The sequence below is a fragment of the Amblyomma mixtum genome, chromosome 2 (genome assembly GCF_055824585.1).
Source record: "Amblyomma mixtum isolate Tamu chromosome 2, ASM5582458v1, whole genome shotgun sequence".
In the NCBI taxonomy this organism is placed as follows: domain Eukaryota; kingdom Metazoa; phylum Arthropoda; class Arachnida; order Ixodida; family Ixodidae; genus Amblyomma; species Amblyomma mixtum.
In genome coordinates, this window is record NC_143013.1 from 54,107,422 (window position 1) to 54,127,448 (window position 20,027).

The window sequence follows — 20,027 nt, forward strand, 5'->3', positions numbered from 1 at the left end:
AACTTCCAGCCGTGTAGCTTAAGGTGCTTGCCCATCGCGCTAAAACTGCGAAGCTCGGCGGCAGTGCGCAAAAGCCACAATCACAACTATTACGGAAAACGCGCTAACACGCCACAAAACGCTGGAGCTGGCGATACTGATGCCGATGTGAATAGCAGAAAATCGCGGCGGAGAAAGAAGTTGATGTTGATGATGATCACGGCCTTGGGCGCCATCCATAGGTGGCAAACTCCTGTGCGCGCGCGTGGCCTCCACGAACGGCGAAGCGCCGGAGCAGATCGCGGAGGCCACGGTGCGCGCCGTGGCCGCCGCGATCTGCTCCGCCGTTGTGCCCAAAGCGAGCTTCTATCGCAGAGACCACGGCGTGCGCGTAGCTTCCGCGATCGTATTCGTGTTCCGTATTCGGGACGAAAGACTCGGCGCAGGTGAGTTCTGTGAACTCAGACTACGGTTCGAGTTTGTGCGGCGGAAGACATTCAAGAACAGTATGAATTTGAAAACACGCGAGCTCAATGTGCTGACTCGTGCAGAATTTCAGCGTCGCAAGTTAAGAGGCTCTCTTTAAGCTTGAATTTCGTTTTGTTTGATCAAGTTTTCGATCTCTCCTGCAGTTTGAATTAATGAGGTTCCACTGTACTACACATTATATGGCGGCTTGGGAACTGGCGGCGAGTGCGAACGAGGTCCGAAAAATCGAGTGGTCAGTTGCGGTGCGTCCGAAATTTCAAGCGCTCTTACACATTGGCTCTATGGGCCATGTCGCAGTGCCGCGAAAAAGTCCGAATAATCAAGCATGTCCGAAAAATCAGGCGTCCGAATTTTCGGTCGTCGACTGTATTAAGACGTGCAGCGGACGCTTTCCAGCTCAGTGAACAAGACCTGTGTTAATTGCCTGTAATGAGGCGAGGATTCAAGGATGAGAGACATGGGATGCAGTCATGCTCAGCACTCTTATCTGTGTCCATCGTTTTCTCTGCATTTTATAGTCCCTATTTGCCATACAAGTGGTCCCAGTTGCTCCCGATTGAGAGATCAAGGCTTATCCATTTGTACAGTCCAACCTCTGAATATAACGAACCTCAGAGTAACGAAATTCATAAAGCCATGCATTTTTTTTTTTTCATTTCCTAAGCTCTGCTCTATTGATAGCCACATATTTTTTTTTTTTCGGGATTTAACGAAGTAATTTTATACCACACTTTCGACTTAACGAAGTCCTTGCACATCACATGTACTATTGGAGACAAAAGTGGTATACTCCGATCGGCGGGAGCCGGAGCATCGGAAAACTGTGTTGCAACTCCATCTACAGGCGACATCTAGAATCGAGACAGTCAGTGTGTGACCTTTGTTATCAGCAAGCATGTCGTTTGGCTCGTTTCAATGTTTCGTGCTTTAGCTCACCAAAATGCCGCAGTTTCCGCTGTTCCGGTGCCCGCTGCGTGGAGTATACCACTTTTGTCCCCGATAGTATGTGCAAGGAGCCTCCTTGACTAGATGAAAATGAAAACTTTAGCTGAGATGGACTGCATTTTGCCCTTTTATGCAAAAATGTTGCCGATGGGCTTCGGTGCGCAGAACAAGAGTAGAACGCACCGCTTTGCCATCTCTCATGTACACTCGCCGTCAAAAGTAAATGGAAGGCGACTTCGTCAAAAAAATTTAATTTCTTTAAAGCTAAAGCATAATGGCTCATGTTTATTGGTGCACAGTGCAATTCGCACAGTCACAATTAGGCTGCACATGTGTACTCAAGGATGCGTGAATTGGGGGGGGGGGGGCAATGATTAAATTTTTTCGTTAATATTGCCTTCCATTTACTTCTGATGGCACCTGTGCATATGAAACCCGCAGCAGTCACACTCCACCACCAGCCACGTGTGTAGTGAGGCGAAGCCTGCTGCTTGTCTTCAGTGCGAGCACTGTTATCATCATCATCATTTATTTACCCTTAAGGGCCCCAGGGGGCATTACATAAGGGGGGGGGGCGAACAGTAATCAAGTCACAAAGAACAAAGTGAACACTTCAAAAGAAAAACAAGCGAGTAAGTAGGTAAACACAAGAAAAAAAAGAAAAGAAAAAGAAAAAGGGCCTTCAACAGGAATCATTTGGGGAATAAATCAATTAACATCTGTTTAAATTTTAGGGAATTAACTTCATTCACAACACTGTCTGGAAGGACATTCCACTCGGCTATGGCAGCTGGCAAGAACGAGGAATTGAACGCATTGGTTGAACCATGAATGCGTTGAATACTACGGCAATTAAACAAACGTCGCAATGATCTTAAAGGGGGCAAAATTAGGTTCTCACGCAGTTGGGGAAAATTATAATAAAGTTTATGAAATAGACAGAGCCTTGCTATCTTACGACGGGATGCCAAGGAAGGTAAACCAACGGAGGATTTGATATTAGTTGTTGCTGGGGGTTTGGTATATCCATTTCATTTTTTTTGGCTCAGTTATTTTCTCCCAGAAAAGACCGCAATGTTTGTTTGGACCATTTTTTTCTTGATATGTTACCAAGTAGTCACTTTGAATGGCATCATCATCGCTGGGCGCCCGTTGGCAGGCACCCGGTTGCTCACATGTTCATATCATTCGTCGCGGGTTGAGAAATTGTTTGCATAACCCCGCACCGTAACATAGTGTATATAACATACTCTGTCCAGGTCATTTTTAAAATTCGTGTCATCGCAAAATTCACATTAGCCGCAATCGTGTCATGAGATGTACTGTATTTACAAGGTGCCATCCTCTAGGAGTGTTCAAGAATCTAGCTTTATTTGGACTGCTGAAACATAGGAGTCTTGAGTTAATGAAATTCGCAATTTAAGAAATTTTTTGGCTGCAAGTATGACCTTGTATGTCGAGGTTCAGCTGTATATCAATTTTGTTAGTCTTTCTGAACTGTGTCATAAATAAACCTTGAAGCTAAGTACTGATACAATCCAGCCTGCCTACAACAGATATTATTGCCATGCACCATTCGTTCATTATGTCTGGATGTTCGCCATAAGTGAGTGGCCATAATTCAGATGACAACCCCAAGGGGGACTTGCCTATCTGCTCTTGGCCGGGAGCCATACAAGTATGCAGACTCAAGCTCTTTCAGCCTGTAACATTTAATCTTGTTTCTGAGGAATCGGTGATCAGTGCACGCGGCTTCGGCAGTAACTGGCACAACTGACCTACGTGCTTCCAGTGTAAGATGAGATGGTGTCTCTTCCTGTCTTATCTCCCTTCAGGTGTGATAAGGTTTCTTTTTTTTTTTATGACCCACTGTAAAGAGATTCACGGGGTCCCGCGATTGCAGGGCAAAATATGTATCGCTGACAATCCATGGGAGCGCCGCTCCTCTGTCATAGGGTTGTTTCTCGAAGCGGGGAAGCTTTGGGGGAAAATGAGTGCGCGGAAATTGAGGTGATGTGCACCAGCGGCGGACTTCTTTTTTTTGCTTATGTGGCCTTTGCATGAAAAGCGAAAGTACCATCGGTGTTAATGTAGGACCGCGATAAAGACGACGGAGCTTGTCCCAGCAAGCAAGTTCCTGGCGTTCGCTTGTTTTTGCTGTAACCGAATTTTATGTTCGTAGACATTCGCTTTATCCGATCTTTTGCACCTTGGCCCTAATGTAAATTGTGACGGTCGCGTCATCCTTGTTCGTACTAAGCGAGTGTTCATTGTAAGTGGGACCGTTATAAGTCGGCTCGACTGTACTTGCCTAGTAAGGGAGAAAGTACAAAGGGGAACAGTTTCTGTCACATCTAAACTAAGGCAGCAATATACACGGATACATGGACTTACAGCACACACACACCTCAGCGCATCTGACATCCAAAGCATCAGCGCTCTAATAAGGATTCCTCTTGTTTGTAGCCATGCAAAGAAGGCAGCAAGGAAGATTTCGCTTGCTGTACTTTTCCATGTCTGCATGGGCCAGGAGAGGGCCAAGATATTTGCGTCATATTCGGTTTAATAAGGCATGACGCACCATTAACGGCTTGATTCAGTAAAAGGTGCTGGAAAAGACACTGTTGCACGTAGGTTCAGCTGCAAAAAAAAAATATGCACAGCCCTTTGTGTGGCCAGGTGTTGCCATCTGCTGGAAAGAAAGCAAAACTGGTGTGACAGTGACGAATGGCAACTTTACTTGTCCCATTTCTTCCTTGCAGATGGCAGTGCTGGCCAATGCGTCTGTCTGTTTTTTGCTTCTTTAATTTTTTAGTTGTACAAGTAATAGCTGATATGAATTTGCTTCAAGGGGTTTCAGTGTAGCCTCTTTCAGTTGTTTTGTGCGAAGTTGGGAAGTGTTCTGAACTGTTGCTTTGTCTCTTTTTCTTTGTTAGCTGCTGCCAAGTTGCTTAAGTATTTGAAGGTTGAAAATGCTTTTTGATGGTTGTTTATATGTGCTCGCTTCAACTTATTTCAATAAGCAGGCTGGCTGTTGATTCAAGTATGAATTCCAATTCTGCTTCATCATGCTGTAAACATTCCTTTTATTTTGAATGAACAAAATAGATGACAGTCTCTCTCTCTGGAAGTGAACATGCCAGAAGCATGCAGTACAAATCTTTCAGTTCGCCTCATAAGTTATTGATTGATTGAGTTGGGGCCTGTACCTATTCAGGGTGAATGTGTTTGAAGGTGTAATCTTCAGGAAACATGCTAAGTGGGTTGTGATTGGGTTCCTTGGTGCAGGCGTTCCACAATGAGCTGAAGGAGTACCTGGAGAGCTTGGCTGGCAAAGAGGTGCTCTCGCAGGTGCACGAACTGGGCTCCTATGTGGGCTACAAGGGTGCCTACGTGGAAGAGGTAAAGGAGTGGCTCTATAGCAAGGGCTTCTAGCTGGTGACCAGATGGACGTTTACCCGTGTAGTGCGTACTACCTGTGCCCCCCTTTCTGACTGTAGAAAAATTGTCTGTTAGTATCTGTTGTCTGGTCCAGAAAGGTACAATAAAGAGAAGTATTTTCACACCCGTAGCCGATCATTGTGTGCCATCTCTTCTCACAGTCTTGTCTGTTCTTGACCTTGCATGGTGTAGTTGTCCGTATGCTGTTCATTTAGTTGAGTAAAGCAATGATGTAAATTAGTGTGGGCACTCAAAAAAGAAATAATATTGCCCAGCAGTACGGCAGTGACATCAAGAATTGCCCTCCTGACCGCCAGCTTGCTATATAGGGATTACCTTTTGTCTTCTGGTTCTTGCCACGTTTTTTGCTGGAGCAGCAGTTTTGTAACACACGTCATTCACCCCAATGTAGCCCCTGTCCTTACACAATTCCTAGTTGGTGTTAATGGACATGAAGATCTAGGTGCATGGCACCAAGAGGCCATTATCAAAGTGAACAGGCATCATGTGGAAGTCTGTGCTGTCCAAATCTTACACCGCATAATCGTAATTGCTACCTGTCTGCCAAGGCTTAAAGGTGCACGAAAGACGAATCTGAACTCGTCTTTTTGCCGCGGGAACTCGATCTACACGTTCTGAGCATTCTTAGAAACTTCGATTTATTGCCCTATGTGGCTGATTTTCCTAATTAAGTCGAATTAACGTCCGGCTCCTGCCCTTTTTTTTAATTCTCCCTCGTACGGTGGGCGGAGTCGACCAACGCGTGGAGTGCCTTGCAGCCAGCTCCGTGGAGGCTTTGCTTTCGCTTTATTTTGTTTTTTAGGTTTCCGTGAATAAATAGTTTCATTCACAGATAATATAGCCGCAAAATAAGCCCGCAGAAATAAAAATACGCGCGGACTATTTGCTTCTACGGACTACTACGTATTACTCCGCCGATGGCAGAGCGGCAAGCCGCCGAGGGACTGGCTGAAAGGCACTCCACGCGTTGGTCGACTCCGCCTACCGTACGAGGGAGAATTTAAAAAAAAAGTCGGGAGCCGTACGTTAATTCGATTTAATTAGGAAAATCAGCCACACAGGGCAATAAATCGGAAGTTTCTAAGATTGTTCGGAACGTGCAGATCGAGTTCCCGGAGCAAAAAGACGAGTTCAGATTCCTCTTCAGTGCACCTTTAAATCATGGTGTGGTATTCATCAGAGAGGTCTCTGAATACCACACCATGACTTAAGCCTTGGCACACATTCATCATTCATCAGAGAGGTCTCTGAAACGGTGGAGCAATTGCTGGCAGAAACCACAAGGCTAACCCCACCTGTAGCTTACAGCATCTCAACTCAACTCAGGTCTCTGAATTCTTGCCCCAGAATCTCTACATTGCCTCAGCTTTTGTGCATCTGTTCGTCTTGGTAGCCTCTGCTCAAATGTCATGTGTTAGGCATTACAGCACTTGGTTCAGCATACAGCTCTTAGGTATCGGTAGTCACAGGTTGGTAAGGCTACAATGGCAGATCGTGCAAGAAGAGAACCAGGACACGCAATGGGTGGTATTGTGATGACTGGTAGGGCGTACTTATGTGCTTGTTGAAGTGAAATGTGTAGCCATATATAGCTAAAATTAATGTGATTTTTGGCATTTAGTTGAAGTTTAACTATGTCGCATGAATCTGTTCATCTGTATATCTTTTCTGAACGCTGCAATGTCTTGCTGATGAGGATGAAAATACTCTCTTACTTGCCTCTGCTCTATCGATGTCACTCATAAAAGTTCTGTCCAAATGAGACTAATGCTTCATTTTATTATTATTGTTGTATAATGGGTATTGTTCACTTTGCTGAAAACAGTACAAAGGTGAGAATCGAGTTCTATTATTCTGAGTGATTCTGCACTTGCAGCCATAGTTTTGCTTACGATATCATGCAGGCTTGCCTCCACAGTCTGCACATCCTGTATGGGTGGCTTTATAAATGTGCAATAGATCCTTGTTGTGTGCAGCGAATCTGTTTTCCTATATTGTGGGCCCGACAGCCACTGAGCGGCAGGATTTGCGAACTGGGATGTTAAGATCTTGCATCTCTCAGATGTACTGTCAGCTGAGTCATTTGATGATAGTTAGGTGGACTGGTCTATGCAGAGTGTGGAGTAGGCGACTTTTTACTTGAACTAGCCTTCTGCATTGTCGTTCCGGTGCTTGTGCACCTGTCTTGGCTATTTAGTCAGTCACAAAGAACTTCTTCCACTCCCCGCTATATCGCGTGTTGCGGAAATAAACGCGCCCCATAAAATGATTCTTTCAGCTAAACGGGCGCATTGTTCGAGCTCAAATTTCGCGCAGAAATGGTATTTGGTCGGCAGAATTGTTTTATACCACGTTTGCTTGGGGTACTTACCTGATTCGAACAGAATAAGTCGGATAGTCACATCGTCTGCGGCGACGACGAAGGAAATCAAGCCGCTCTGTCAGCGATTGCACCGGTGGCGCCATCTCGTTTGTTGGCCGTGAAGATTCAGCAACAGTAATGGAGCGAGGTTCGGGAGGTTTGAAGACGCTCTTTCAACTGATCTTTTAATGGTCACAGAAAACTTAACTTGCTGAAAACTTAGTTTGGCCATGCTAAGTTTTCTGTGACCATTAAAAAACCTGTTGAAAGAGCGTCTTCAAACCTCCTGAGCCCCCCTCCTTTGCCGAATCTTCACCACCAACACGCGAGATGGCGCCACCGGTGCAATCGCTGACAGAGCTGCTTGATTTCCTTCGTCGTCGCCGCAGATAATGTGAATATCCGACTTATTCTGTTCGAATCAGGTAAGCACCCCAAGCAAACTTGGTATAAAACAATTCTGCCGACCAAATACCATTTCTGTGCGAAATTTGAGCTCGAACAATGCGCCCATTTAGCTGAAAGAATCATTTTACGGGGCGCGTTTATTTCCGCAAAGCAACATATGTGTAGATGACCACCCCGGAATGGTTCCTCCCACAGCATTGTCATTGTACCCAAACACATCGTTCCTTCCACGTTTGTACCCATTTAGTGTATGCAAGTAGAAGGTGGCACTTGCTTTTTCCGGCCTATGGCATCTTTGGCAAATAATAGCTGGAATGCAATGTCCATGCACTGTTCACGCACTATTCTTCTGGAGTCTGGACAGCAGTTCAGCAAGGGGCTTGCCAATAACAAAGATTGTGCGAAAAATGTGAGCGGGCAAGAAAAAGAGCATGCCAGGACTAGCTTGCTTAACGTACCAAAGAGTTTTGATTCCATGGGATCACGCAGTGTCTACTGAGCAGAGTTGAAGTCGTACCCAATGGACACTGAAACTCCCTTAGACGTCCTGTGGACGTCCATGGTACGTCCAAGGGAGTTTCAGTTCCTATTGAGTAGGTACCTGGAACACGATTGAGGGAGGCCACAAATTTAAGGGAAGATAATGTAGATGGATAATGGGACTCTAGCTATACTTGGCAGCGGCTGTTATTTGCAAATGAAAAAGTGGCGAGGTAATTTGTGGCTGTTTTCAATAACTTCAGGCACCAGTAAGAATAACTAAGGCAAACCTGCTAGTGCATGTACACAGTTCACACCGTAAAACAGCGCGCTTACACGGGACGATGCTTACGGTGTGATCATGTACCAACTGGCCCGGCAACTATCCTTAATGCATGTACACAGAGTAAGTTGTGAACTTTGTTCGTAGAAAGCTCTTTATTATTTGCTGTATCCACTTACAACAGAAACGAACTGAATGGATTTGGTATTGGTTTAGAGATAACTGATGCTTCGTCAGTGTTTTCTTGTTGGTGAGCCTCTGGTGCAGTTCTCTTCCACTTTCTGTGTCAATATGCGAAGCTGGTATACAGGCTTGTGCCAAGAGCCAAGTAATAGGCGGCCCTTAGATAGTGTAAACTTCCTCTAGTCATTGCGAGTGAGCTGGAATTCGGAGGTGTATTTCTCTTTTGCTTGCTGTCTGTTGTGTCGATTTTCTTACTTGCTCACTCATTTAGTGCAGAGGAGGCTTGCAAACGCAGTTACTTTGATCGGTGGTTGTAGTGGGACCTAACCGAGTAAGTTGCAGTCAACGAAATGCATGCCTCTTCTTTGTTCGTTTATTTTGTTGTTGTTGGACCTTTTGTTGAACACTGTTGTTCAACTTTTGTTGGACCCTATGTTTTTGTTGCCTTCTTATGCCTTATTTATTTCTTTGTTTCACTTCTGCTTGTTTAATTGCTGTTTCTGGAAATTTGTGAGTAGCTTGTGCTGTTGTGAGTGGCGTTTCTGACACCAGCCACTGGTGCTCGTTTGTTCTTTCAGCCCGTTGGTGGCAGCTCAAGGTTAGGGTTGAAGGTCAATGAACTAGAGGGCAGTGGCAATGGTGATGATGGCCATGAGGAGAGGGAATACCAATGTCCATATAGTATGTATACCTGCAGCCCTTTTTATATCTCTTCTTTCCTCCTGTGTCTCTCCATAATCCCCTCTCACGTGCACCCCCTCTCTTTTTTTTCTCTGCGAGTTTTGCATTGTTCTTGGCTCTGAGGTGTGGGGCAGTCTGTTCACTGGCTTTCATGCTGTGTATAAGGGCCCATCGTGTTTTGGGTAAACCTGATTTGCTTCTTATTTTCACACCCAAGGCAAGTTTGTGAATGTTAGATCTGATTTCTACCTGAAAAGCCACCCTAAAGAAACAAAAAGATGCTTACAAAAATGTAAATGCCTGTGCAGACATTATCATCATCATCGGCCTGACTAAGCCCACTGCAGGGCAAAGGCCTCTCCCATGTCTCTCCAATTAACCCCGTGCTTTGCCAGTTGCGGCCACCGTATCCCCGCAAACTTCTTAATCTAATCCGCCCACCTAACTTTCTGCCGCCCCCTGGCATACCAATTAGAAGCTGATAGATATTATGACCCTTTGCAGAGCCTATTCTGAAATCAAGGAATGATTGTGCTGGTTACGTGTCTGGCAACATCTTAGAAGCTGTTTCATTCGTGCAATCTCGAAAAAATTCCTTCCCCCCCCGTTCTTTTTTTTTCTTTTGCTAGGTATGTAGTGCCATCTCTTGAGTTCCCTTTCTACAGACACTTATCAGTCTTGTCTGAATTCATTAACAGTGGAGATTTTTGTGAAGCAGTTATGTTTGTTCTTTGGAAGACATTGAAAACTATACTATACTCCATTTCGTACATGGCATCCTATGCTGCCGAAGCTAGTGCGCCTATTTACGCAGGTTAAGTCTGCGCCCAAAAAGCAGTCTGTCTTATAACCAAAGTGAACGCAGGCATATTTCTTTGGAAGTAAGAATTGCGTATGGCGGTATGATACGGGGCTGGTAGGGCGAATAGGTCTTACTCAATCTGCGCTTAACCCTTTCAGGTGCTTTGTACACAATTGCCTAAATGGCAAACTGACAGCTTTTCTGAGAAACTGGAGCACTTAACAGTGATTTCATTATTTCAGTCATATTGAGCACCCTTCTTGTTGCAAATAAGTTGCTTTTTTTTGTACTATGTAGCAAATGCAGTAAATAATATTTCACATAGGAGTGACCTTGGTAGCACTTTGTCCGCCGTTTTTGTGCAGATAGATTTTGCCGCGAGCGAAAACATCGATTGCTTTTGCTCAGTTTCGAGCGTAAAGTGAATCTTCAAAGCACGAAGTGATTCCACGATCTCCAGGGTGTTTACCTGACACGCAAGAACATTTCGATGTTACTATTTCTAACAAATCTGACACTTCGTACGGAATTCTCCACATCGTTGTAAAAACTTACCTGCTGGTCTTTCACATTTGAAAACTAACAAATTCCCTTTCCTGAGGCCTGAATATGCTACTTAGGTGAAAAAATAATTGATTTCACTCAAAACAAAAAATCGCGCCTGGAAGGGCTAAAAAGTGGTTCACACCCAGTGTGAATTGTAGCCAGAAGGCTCGAAAACCGGTGATTTTCAATGCTACCGCTTCATTATATGCCACTATTTAGTTTCAACACTCACTGAGGTTTCGAGAAGAGTGAATGATACGGGGTGAAGTAATATGGCTTCGCGGACGCATGTCTGCTAAGAGCACAACTCTTTTAATCCTTATCATCTAAAGTGTGTGTTTTTTTTTTTTTTCAGGATTAGTTTGAAAGGTTAGTTTAGATGTTAGGAGCATGCCCCGAGAACATGGCCACTGACCTGACATTTTTCCAGGATTCATATGTCGGACAAACAGAACTGTGCTAAATGCAGTTATACTTTTAAAAGGCAGCTATGGGGCCGTGACATTGAAAAATTATTTTTAAATATTTGCTGAGGCAAGCAGGCTTATAGGACATGTGATGAGCAAATTTAATGGATGGAAATATATGAAAACTGGTTCAGCAAACATTTTTGTGCTGCAACTTTTATTTATAGTTTGCACGAATAACAGACAAAAATATATTTCATGTTCTTGAATAAAATGCCCAGTTAGTGTTCATTGGGATAATCGAAAACATCCTTTATCATCAGATGGCAGAAACACTGAATTTGTACGAAGTTTTGAACTAAAAATATATTGTGTTTTTTTTTTTGCTCCCCGCTTCCCTTTAAATTCGGAAAATATTTGAAAAAGAAGGACCGTATGTATACAACCACTATTCAAAAGAAGCAGCTTTTTAAATAAAACATTGATGCTTACAGGCTTACAGACGCTGTAACTTGATACTGTCACCATTCTGCTGTGATCATAAGTTACCTAGTGGAAACTGCTGGACGGATGCATGTAGGAAGCATTGGGTTTTTGATGAATTGAGAATGAAGGAGTTGAAAGACTGAAGGGTTTGCTTGAAATTGTGCTCAGAAAAAATTCTGCAGACTGGCTGTATGAGCCTAACGCAGGCCCATGGGAGTAGTTCAGATATATCAGAGAAAAGAAATCCTTGGACGGTGGTAACACCATGCTTCGACGACTTTCTGCATCGGCAAACCAAAATTGTATCTGAAGGTTCATGTCATAATCCACGTTGTGAAGGGTGACCTTGCCTGTTGAAGTGTTAACTGGATGGAGGGATTGTGCTCTTAAATTTCAGGAACGTTAGGATACATTTTTTTCTATGATATTAGTGCCTCGTGTGTTAACTAATGACCAGAAAGATTGCCATATCTGACTCAGACAGAAGCTGCTTTCCTCTACATAAGGTGATCGAAAATTAAAAAAAAAAAAAAGCTGTTTCGTCCTCTTTGAAACCTGATCAGTTTCTCCTGTGACAGCTCAGTACAGTGGTTTCATCTCGGTGACTAACAAGGTGGAAAGTAATAACAACATACAAGGCCTGCCACTAGCTGCTGTTAGATACATAACTATACGTGGGTTATGCTATCTGCGTGCTATCTGGGAAGGTTGGTTTCTTCTTTAACACCCCCATACGCTCTTGTACCGTATTGTGCGTTTTTATCGTAAAGACTTTCAAAATTTTTCTTACCTCAACCGCTGGCTTGTTTGCGGTGAAACTGCGCACAGAGCTTGCGTATTATGGTAACTTTTGTATCGTAGCAAGTTTTGAAACGGTACTTACTTAGTTGGGCCGTGCATGATGCAAAAGCGTAATCGTCTGCGTCGAGGTCGGCGTACCGAAACCCAAAACACCAAGTTTTTGTGGAAGGGCGGCAGTAGCGCCATCTGTCTTCTGCAGTGGAAAGCGTCACAAGGCGCCATGGCAAGCATTGCAAGGAGCGCGGGCCCTTTGAATACGCCGTTCCGACCTTTTCATCTGCTTCAACTGAAGCGCTTCGAACATTTCCGGCCAACTGAGCGGAAAAAATGCCAGAAACCACTATTTCAACGAGGCTGTGCCGTTGAAAGAATATTGTCTGACGTCTTTTTTTCGTCCAATGACTTTATCCAATTCAGCTTATATCGTCTGCTTTCGTGGGTCTCCTAAAGCGTCAGAGGACGACATCGCGAAGTCCTGAGCTGTGTTTTTCTTGTTTAATTTCGTTGTGGAAGACAGATGGCGCTACTGCCGCCCTTCAGCAAAAACTCTGTGTTTTGGGTTTCGGTACGCCGATCTCGACGCAGACGATTACGCTTTTGCATCATGCACGGCTCAACTAAGTAAGTACTGTTGTAAAACTTGCTACGATACAAAAGTTACCATAATACACAAGCTTTGTGTGCAGTTTCACCGCAAACGAGCCAGCGGTTGAGGTAAGAAAAATTTTGAAAGTCTTTACGATAAAATCGCACAATACGGTATGTCCTTACGGATCTGTTTAATGTGCTATAGCAGAGTCAGTAATTTTTATTCATTTGGAAGAACAAGTTTATTATTTTAGATGTCACACATAAAACCTTGCTGCACTATTCTTGTGTCATAGGACTAGCTTTTTGTAACAATACAAAGATGACGTGAGACAATCTGTAATGAGCACTGATGTAGTACCGTCACTACAACAGGATTCCCAATGACCTTGTAATGAGTGATGTTGCTCTTTCTTTGAAACGTCAGGGCTAGTCTTAAATTTTTCAGTGCAACTTTCATAAAATTCTATGTTCTAATTGCGATATGTGTCCATGGGCACAGCACACTGTAGCAGTCACCATCGGGTTCTAGGGCTTCTACACCATACCTCCTGTGTAAGTGGGTCTATGTAAGTGGGTCCAGTAGTTTACCCCTAAGCTACAATTTCATACCTAGATTCACTCATCTGTGGTGGGACTTGTCTTGCTTGATTGGGGTGTAGAGAAACTGGCAACCCTCACTTACTGCATCAAAAGGCTTTTGGTTGCTGAAAACATTTTTGGTAAGATTGTCAGTGCGCTTTTAGTGTGTGTCCTTGGAGTGTGCATCCTTGGAGTAAAACAAACGACACAGCAAGCTGTGATGAACAACACCCACAGGTAAAAGGTGGTGTTACTGCTTCCTGCATCCAAAACACTGCCTGGCTACTGTAGCAGGAAGAACATTCCTGGTACAGTTTGTATGTGTGCAACGTTCCTTATGGAGGCTTTGGCTTGGTTTATAAAAACTGGCGACAGCGGAGTGCCTCACTGCAATTATCCATTCAAAAATCCAACAACCTGCCTTCCCATTTTTAGTGTGAAAGCACTACTTCACGAGGTCTAGCCAGCTCACAGAGTTTGTGTGAAGCTTGACCTTGAGGATGACCTTGGCGAAACCAATGGTGGTTCGAACCCGTGGTGGTGCGAACAAATCGGCTTCACTGGCCACTGCATGAGAGCACTCTGCTATCGTAGCAGCCAATCATGCCTCGTGTTAAACTGCAACGCACTCTCGCACTGCGCATTGCATACCGTCTTCTTCAACTAATACCACTTTTGGACTAATATACACACACTCGCGCTGTGCATTGTATGTCGTCGTCTTCATCAACTAATGCTACTGTCAAACTACAATAGCATTGCCAGATGTGCCGACGACCCAGCAAAGCAAAACCATGAGCCAACCAGGCTAAACACATGCTTTTGCATGTCTACTCAGTTTAGTTGTGTTTTTTGTTGTGTCGTATTCCAGCGAGATTCGTTTGCTTTCATTCAATTGTTCCAATATGCATTGTGTTTTCGGTCTTTTTGGGAAAGGAAATGGCGCAGTATCTGTCTCATATAACTTGGTGGACAACTCAACCACGCGGTAAGGAAGGGAGGAAGGTGGGAGTGAAAGAAGAAAGGAAGGAAGAGGTGCCGTAGTGGATGTCAAGATTAGAAAGTTCTGTAGCAATTCTCTAACTTCACTTGCTTTGTTGGGCAGATGCTTAAGCATCTTTCATGACATCATCATCATCATCATCATCAGACTGACTACTCCCACTGCAGGGCACTTAAATCTATTGTTTTGCTTCTCTCTATTCATGTACAGTTAGGAATACATCAGTGGCGTGCTAGAAGTTTCTTTTCCACGAGTTGTGCAGGAAAAGAGCTAGAATTTACGGACATACTTTCAACTGCTGATGGGTGCATTGACAAAGCATTATGCATCATTGTCAACTCTGCGGCCTCAGTACATGCAAAAGCAAGGTGAGACTAGAGATGCATTGAACAGCTTCGTGTAATTGTATTGTGAAGATCACAATTAATATACACTAAAGTGGCAGTGTTCATTTTCCCAGCTTACAAAGGCCCTTTTATGAGTTCAGTTTAAAAATTAATGGCTTGAAAGTGCTCATTCTGCTTGGGAAATGTATGTATAGTTGTGATACAGCTACTCATTTTCACATATACTGTCCTTCAAAACATAGACGCCAGTTGTTCCCCGGTCGCGTATCGCCCAGCTACTAGAATCGCGATGGGAAAAGTGTCTTTCTGATTTCAGTAATAAAAAACAAAAAAGCATGGTGCGGAATTCTCCTGATCCCTGCTTTCTCGTTTCACGCATCTGAGGTGAGTCATATATTACTGGGAAAACTGGTTCCATGAAGAGGGATTGTGAGTAAGGTGACCTAGTGCATCTAGGACGCATGCATATTACGGCAGATAAGTTGTTATGATGAGCTGCGTACTGAATATTTCTTATGAGGGATTGGGAGTAAAGCGACCTAGTGCACCTAGGATGCATGCATTTTGCATTAGTTTTTCAGGAACATGGGACTCCACTTGAACCCACCACCCTAGTGAAAATTATAATAGGATAATAATTGCTTATTTGCTTATCAACAGCTAATAGGCAATTAGTTTAATAAGGATTATATCAAACAGAAAATCTGATAGCCTATTCCTATTATTAGGCTAACTACCTGGTAGTTGTCGATAAGCAAATAGGCTATTTGGGTTTGAATCTGATAGGCTATTAAATGCTGTGTCTTAGGGAGGTACAGTGTGCAGGCCTGTCATCATGATCGGTCTCCATATGAAGCACATGTACAGTCAGGCCGGAATGAAACGCGAACACGCATATGTCATACATTTCTACTTTGCAGCGAAATATTCCTTTACAACCTATTTACGATTATGCCTTTCGGCAGACCCTTTATCCAGACACATGAATCAGGCTAGCTGCACACTACAGCTGAAAGTAGGCAGGTAAAATATTTTGTTTCCTTGACATGCGCTGTTCGCGTTTCATTCCGGCCTGACTGTACACTAAAGTCCTCTGAGAACAGTACAACGTCATAAGGATATGCAGACTACATATCCTCTGCACCTACTGTATATAAATAGGCAGCCTTCAATAGGATTTATTGCCCGCTTGAACGGTGCAGCCATATGTGCTGGTTGCAATTTGTTTATCAGCGAAGCTACCTAAATAAATATTGTGCGTTATATATGAGGTGAGTCATCACTGCATTGCTGTAACCTACTGATTTGTGCGAGCCAAATTTTTGTTCACATTTTGTATTAATAGTGACTGCTGTTCTTTTTTTCTTATTTTGTCTATTGTACCCCACTCCCCTCTTTAATTCCCTCGGGCCATGAGGTTACTGAAATAAATGAATAAATAGTCATTATGTGTTGTGCATAACTGAGCTGGTTTTTCAGTAACAGTTTGTTAACTGAAGATCTTTGCTGATGTGTAAAGAAATTAGGGCTGTTCTTGTTCTAGACTGTTCATGTTGGTTCCTCTTAGTTTTACACGAACTCATATCAGACTAATAGGGGACATATTACAGCAAAATTCAAGAATGCATTAGACCAAAACAAACTCGTATCAGACTAATAGAGGACCTATACAGCATATACAAGAAAGCACGAAGGCAATACAAATTTATATTTGAATTTTCGCCACGACAGTAGTGTTTCCTTTCACAGTCATTTGATTTCATTCGATTACAGTTCATTCGCAAAGTGTTCAAACGAGTAACTTCAGCAAATACACGTGATCATTTGCAAATATTGTAGTGATTTTATTAAAAATAAAATGAAACGGTGGGTGCTGGCTGTGACGTCTGCTACCTCTGGGGCCTAAGGACACAAAAGCAACTGGGGAATAGATAGGGAGGTGAAACACAGGAAGGATAGTGAAATAGGGACGTCTTACGGTGAGGCACACTTGTGAGAAGTCAAAACTCATCAAAACTCGCGCGTTAGCAAGTGACATCAACAAGTAGCCAGCCAACTTTTGTGTCCGCTCCCGCAATCCCCTTGAAGCTTAACGAACAAACTGTAATGTTTAGAGAGAGAATAAATTTTATTGAGAAACTGGAGTTAATATACAACTAGCAAGTTGTTTGCAACAAATTAGTTGCAGTGAAGCGGCTTTTTTCTTGTACTAATCCAAGTCAAATCCTTAGCCGAGCCAAGTTTAGCGCGCCGGATTTTCATCGCGCCTCTTCCTCCTCACCCTCCGTCTACCGTCCCGTTGTTTTAGCCGGCATCGTTGCACAGCACAGCCTGCGCTGCGTTGTGGTCCTTGCCAAGCTAACGTTTGCGAATATTTTGTCGCTTTCGCTGCTCGTGCGGGGATCCTCGCGGAGCAGCGTAGCTGCACATTGTCGCCGTCCTTAGCGAGTGCCTGCGTAGTAACCGTCATTTTCCTGGGGCCGGATCGCCGCAGCTGTCGCACCTAGGTGAGTCGCATGATGATCGAGCCCGGCGGCCGGTTCACTACCCTTGTCAAAACCGAACGCGAAATCTGCTTTGTCATTTGCGAGCTGAGCGCTGGCGGTGGTATTCAGTCATGTCGTGGCCATGGCCCGTTGCGTAACGGTATTCAGGGATTGACATTTGTTGATCGTTAAGTAACAAGGGGACAAAAGTGCGCATTTTCGCTGACGAGCGGTCACGTTTACTTACAAAATCAAAGATCGATTGCTGTTCAAGGTTCCCCTAGTTTCGAGGAACTTGGAACGACGTCGCACCAGGTAAAAAATTTATCTGCGACTAGTCGAGTGGGTAAAACGGAGCCTATTTGGACTACCAAAAATGCTGACGAATCGAGAAATGATCTTATTCGGTGAAGTTAAAGCTCACTACCGGTCGTATTTTTTCTAGGAGAAAGGCTCATCTTCTATTTGGCTCTCAACTACCAGCCCTCCATCTCTTAGCCATTGCTTTGTAGTCTCTGGAGTGCGCAAATACAATAAGAGAAAAATGCTCTCTGTATCCTGTCTCTTATCACAGCTCTGTGCAAGCGAGGAATGGTGTTTAGAAAAGCTTAGCAGCTGTGAACAGCGGAAGCATCCTTGAAGCACGAGTCAGCGCTTGTTGACAGTGAGCTGCTTTGGCGATAAAAGCGTTTGTTACGAATGTGCCGAGTGTGTTATTCAATAGCCTTTCATCTGTTTTTTTTTTTTTTGGTTTCAAACTTCCCGTTTTTAACGAATACTGAAAGAAACCAACTGGAAATGCACAATTGCTTGTGTCTTTGCCCACAGACATCATAAAGGAGCTCCACTTGTGATAACAAGATAAGATAAATGTGCATGCAGCCTTCGATTCTTCTTCGCTGAATCCTTGATGAGATCAATGCATCTGCAGGAGCCGAGCCTGTTTTTGTGTGTGATTGCCAGATTCACCTTTACCTTTCTTCGTTTCGCTTCATGCGTCCTCGCATATTTTCTCCACCACTCAACAGTTCCTTTTCGTTGCTGCAGGAGACATGTCGGACGAAGTGTATTCGAATGAGACCCCTTTCCTGAAGCTCGACTGCCGCGTCGCATTTGAGGGGCTCAGTGAGAAAGAGAAGAAGTATGCCCACCACCTGTCCCAGGCGTCCTGGTTCGGGGGCCTCATCGTGCTCTTTCAGGCATGGCCATCCTTTGACCTTAACTCTTGTTTCTGTTCAACAAATCGCTTTTAACAGTCCTGGCCATGGGTGGCAGTGTGAATATCATGTGTTGTGTTGCAGGGGTTGTTAAAATGATTGAAGCGCTAGTACTAGCTTGGTTTAACTGCTTTAGTTACCTTTTCTAGTTGCCCTTTGTTTGTTTATGCAGCAGACTTATTTCTTCTCTCCAGCTCGCAGTGTGTAATGTGAAAACACCAACGGCAGCACAGGAAAGGAATGACGCATACTGTTCCTTTCTTGCGAACCCTGTGTTGTGTTGTTGGACAAACACTGTGGTTATTGACTCTGCTGGCTGTAATGTGATGATAGAAAATAATAGCCTTTGAAACTCTGCACATTACTTTATTAGTGCATCGCAAAGGATGATGATGTTCTCTGTGTGCCCGTCTGAGAAAAAAGAACTTTATACTCAAATTCGCATTTTCAGTGCTTTGCTTCGTGTGTGTGCAAATACCCAGTGAAAGGTGCATTGCAAGTCAAGTTGGAGTGCTCTCTTGCTGTGCAACATGAACCAGGTCTTGTTTGGGCTGCTATAGGCCTGATGCCATTTTATAGGTGATAGAGAAATGCGTAGAATATAACCAGCCCCTATATATAGCGTTCATTGTTTACGAGAAAGCATTAGACTCAGTAGAAACCTCAGCAGTCATGCAGTGTAGAAGAGTGTTATGTGAAAATATTGGAAGATATTTATAATGATTGCACATCTACCATAGTTGTCCATAAAGTCAGCAGTAAAATTCCAATAAAGAAAGGTGTCAGGCAGGGAGACACGATCTCACCTATGCTATTCACTGCCTGTTGTAATGTCTGAACTGTCTACGAAGGCGCCGGTGCGTCTCGTTGATGACAAGTATACCGTGGAGCGCATAAAGGCGGATAGCAACCATGGCCTGGAAACAAGCACGCGTCGACAGGGTTGCCGTAGCGCGTGGCCGTACACGGAGCTCAAGTTCGCATCGTTTCGAGTGTCCGGATGAGGCAGAAGATACACAAGGCTACCCGAGAACGGCAACCTCGCCCATGTGCGACGGCGTGGGCATAACGCTGGAAACCGAAACCCCCTGTTTGGAGAAACGTACACATCGCTGAGAAGGAAGCTTACAGGACGAGCGGACATGGCGAGAACACGATCTTCCAAGTTCGCAGCGTGAGAAACAGCGGTTGCCTGCGGAAGGCTGGTGGTGCGTGTGCTCACGTGCTGTGGCTTGCGTGCAGGAATTCAAGGGCGGGCCTTTATGGTGCCGTGTGAAAAGAATGGCAGTTTGTGCTCTTCGATTGGTGCGTGCCCAAGGACAACAAATTCCCTGCCTAGGGACCTAGGATCATTACAAGGCTTAAAACCCAGTGTTTCCACCTCGTAGGAGGCAAAATTCTCTGAAATCTCCATCTGTAAAGATGTAAATAAATTCTAATTCGCCTACGAGAGCTCCTCGCCTCCGAGGTTACTCGACGCCTCGCTGGTC

At 44.2% G+C, this 20,027-nt stretch overlaps 1 protein-coding gene across 1 annotated transcript in view; it reads left to right on the top strand.

Moving 5' to 3' along the window:
* The window catches only part of DppIII (dipeptidyl peptidase 3), a 46,793-nt gene that overhangs the window by 4,225 nt on the left and 22,541 nt on the right, over nucleotides 1-20,027 (top strand). The window contains exons 4-6 of the mRNA XM_089571615.1: nucleotides 4,702-4,815; nucleotides 9,170-9,272; nucleotides 18,368-18,519. Of these exons, the coding sequence (XP_089427741.1) occupies nucleotides 4,702-4,815; nucleotides 9,170-9,272; nucleotides 18,368-18,519 (369 nt within the window). The remainder of the gene's footprint in view (nucleotides 1-4,701; nucleotides 4,816-9,169; nucleotides 9,273-18,367; nucleotides 18,520-20,027) is intronic.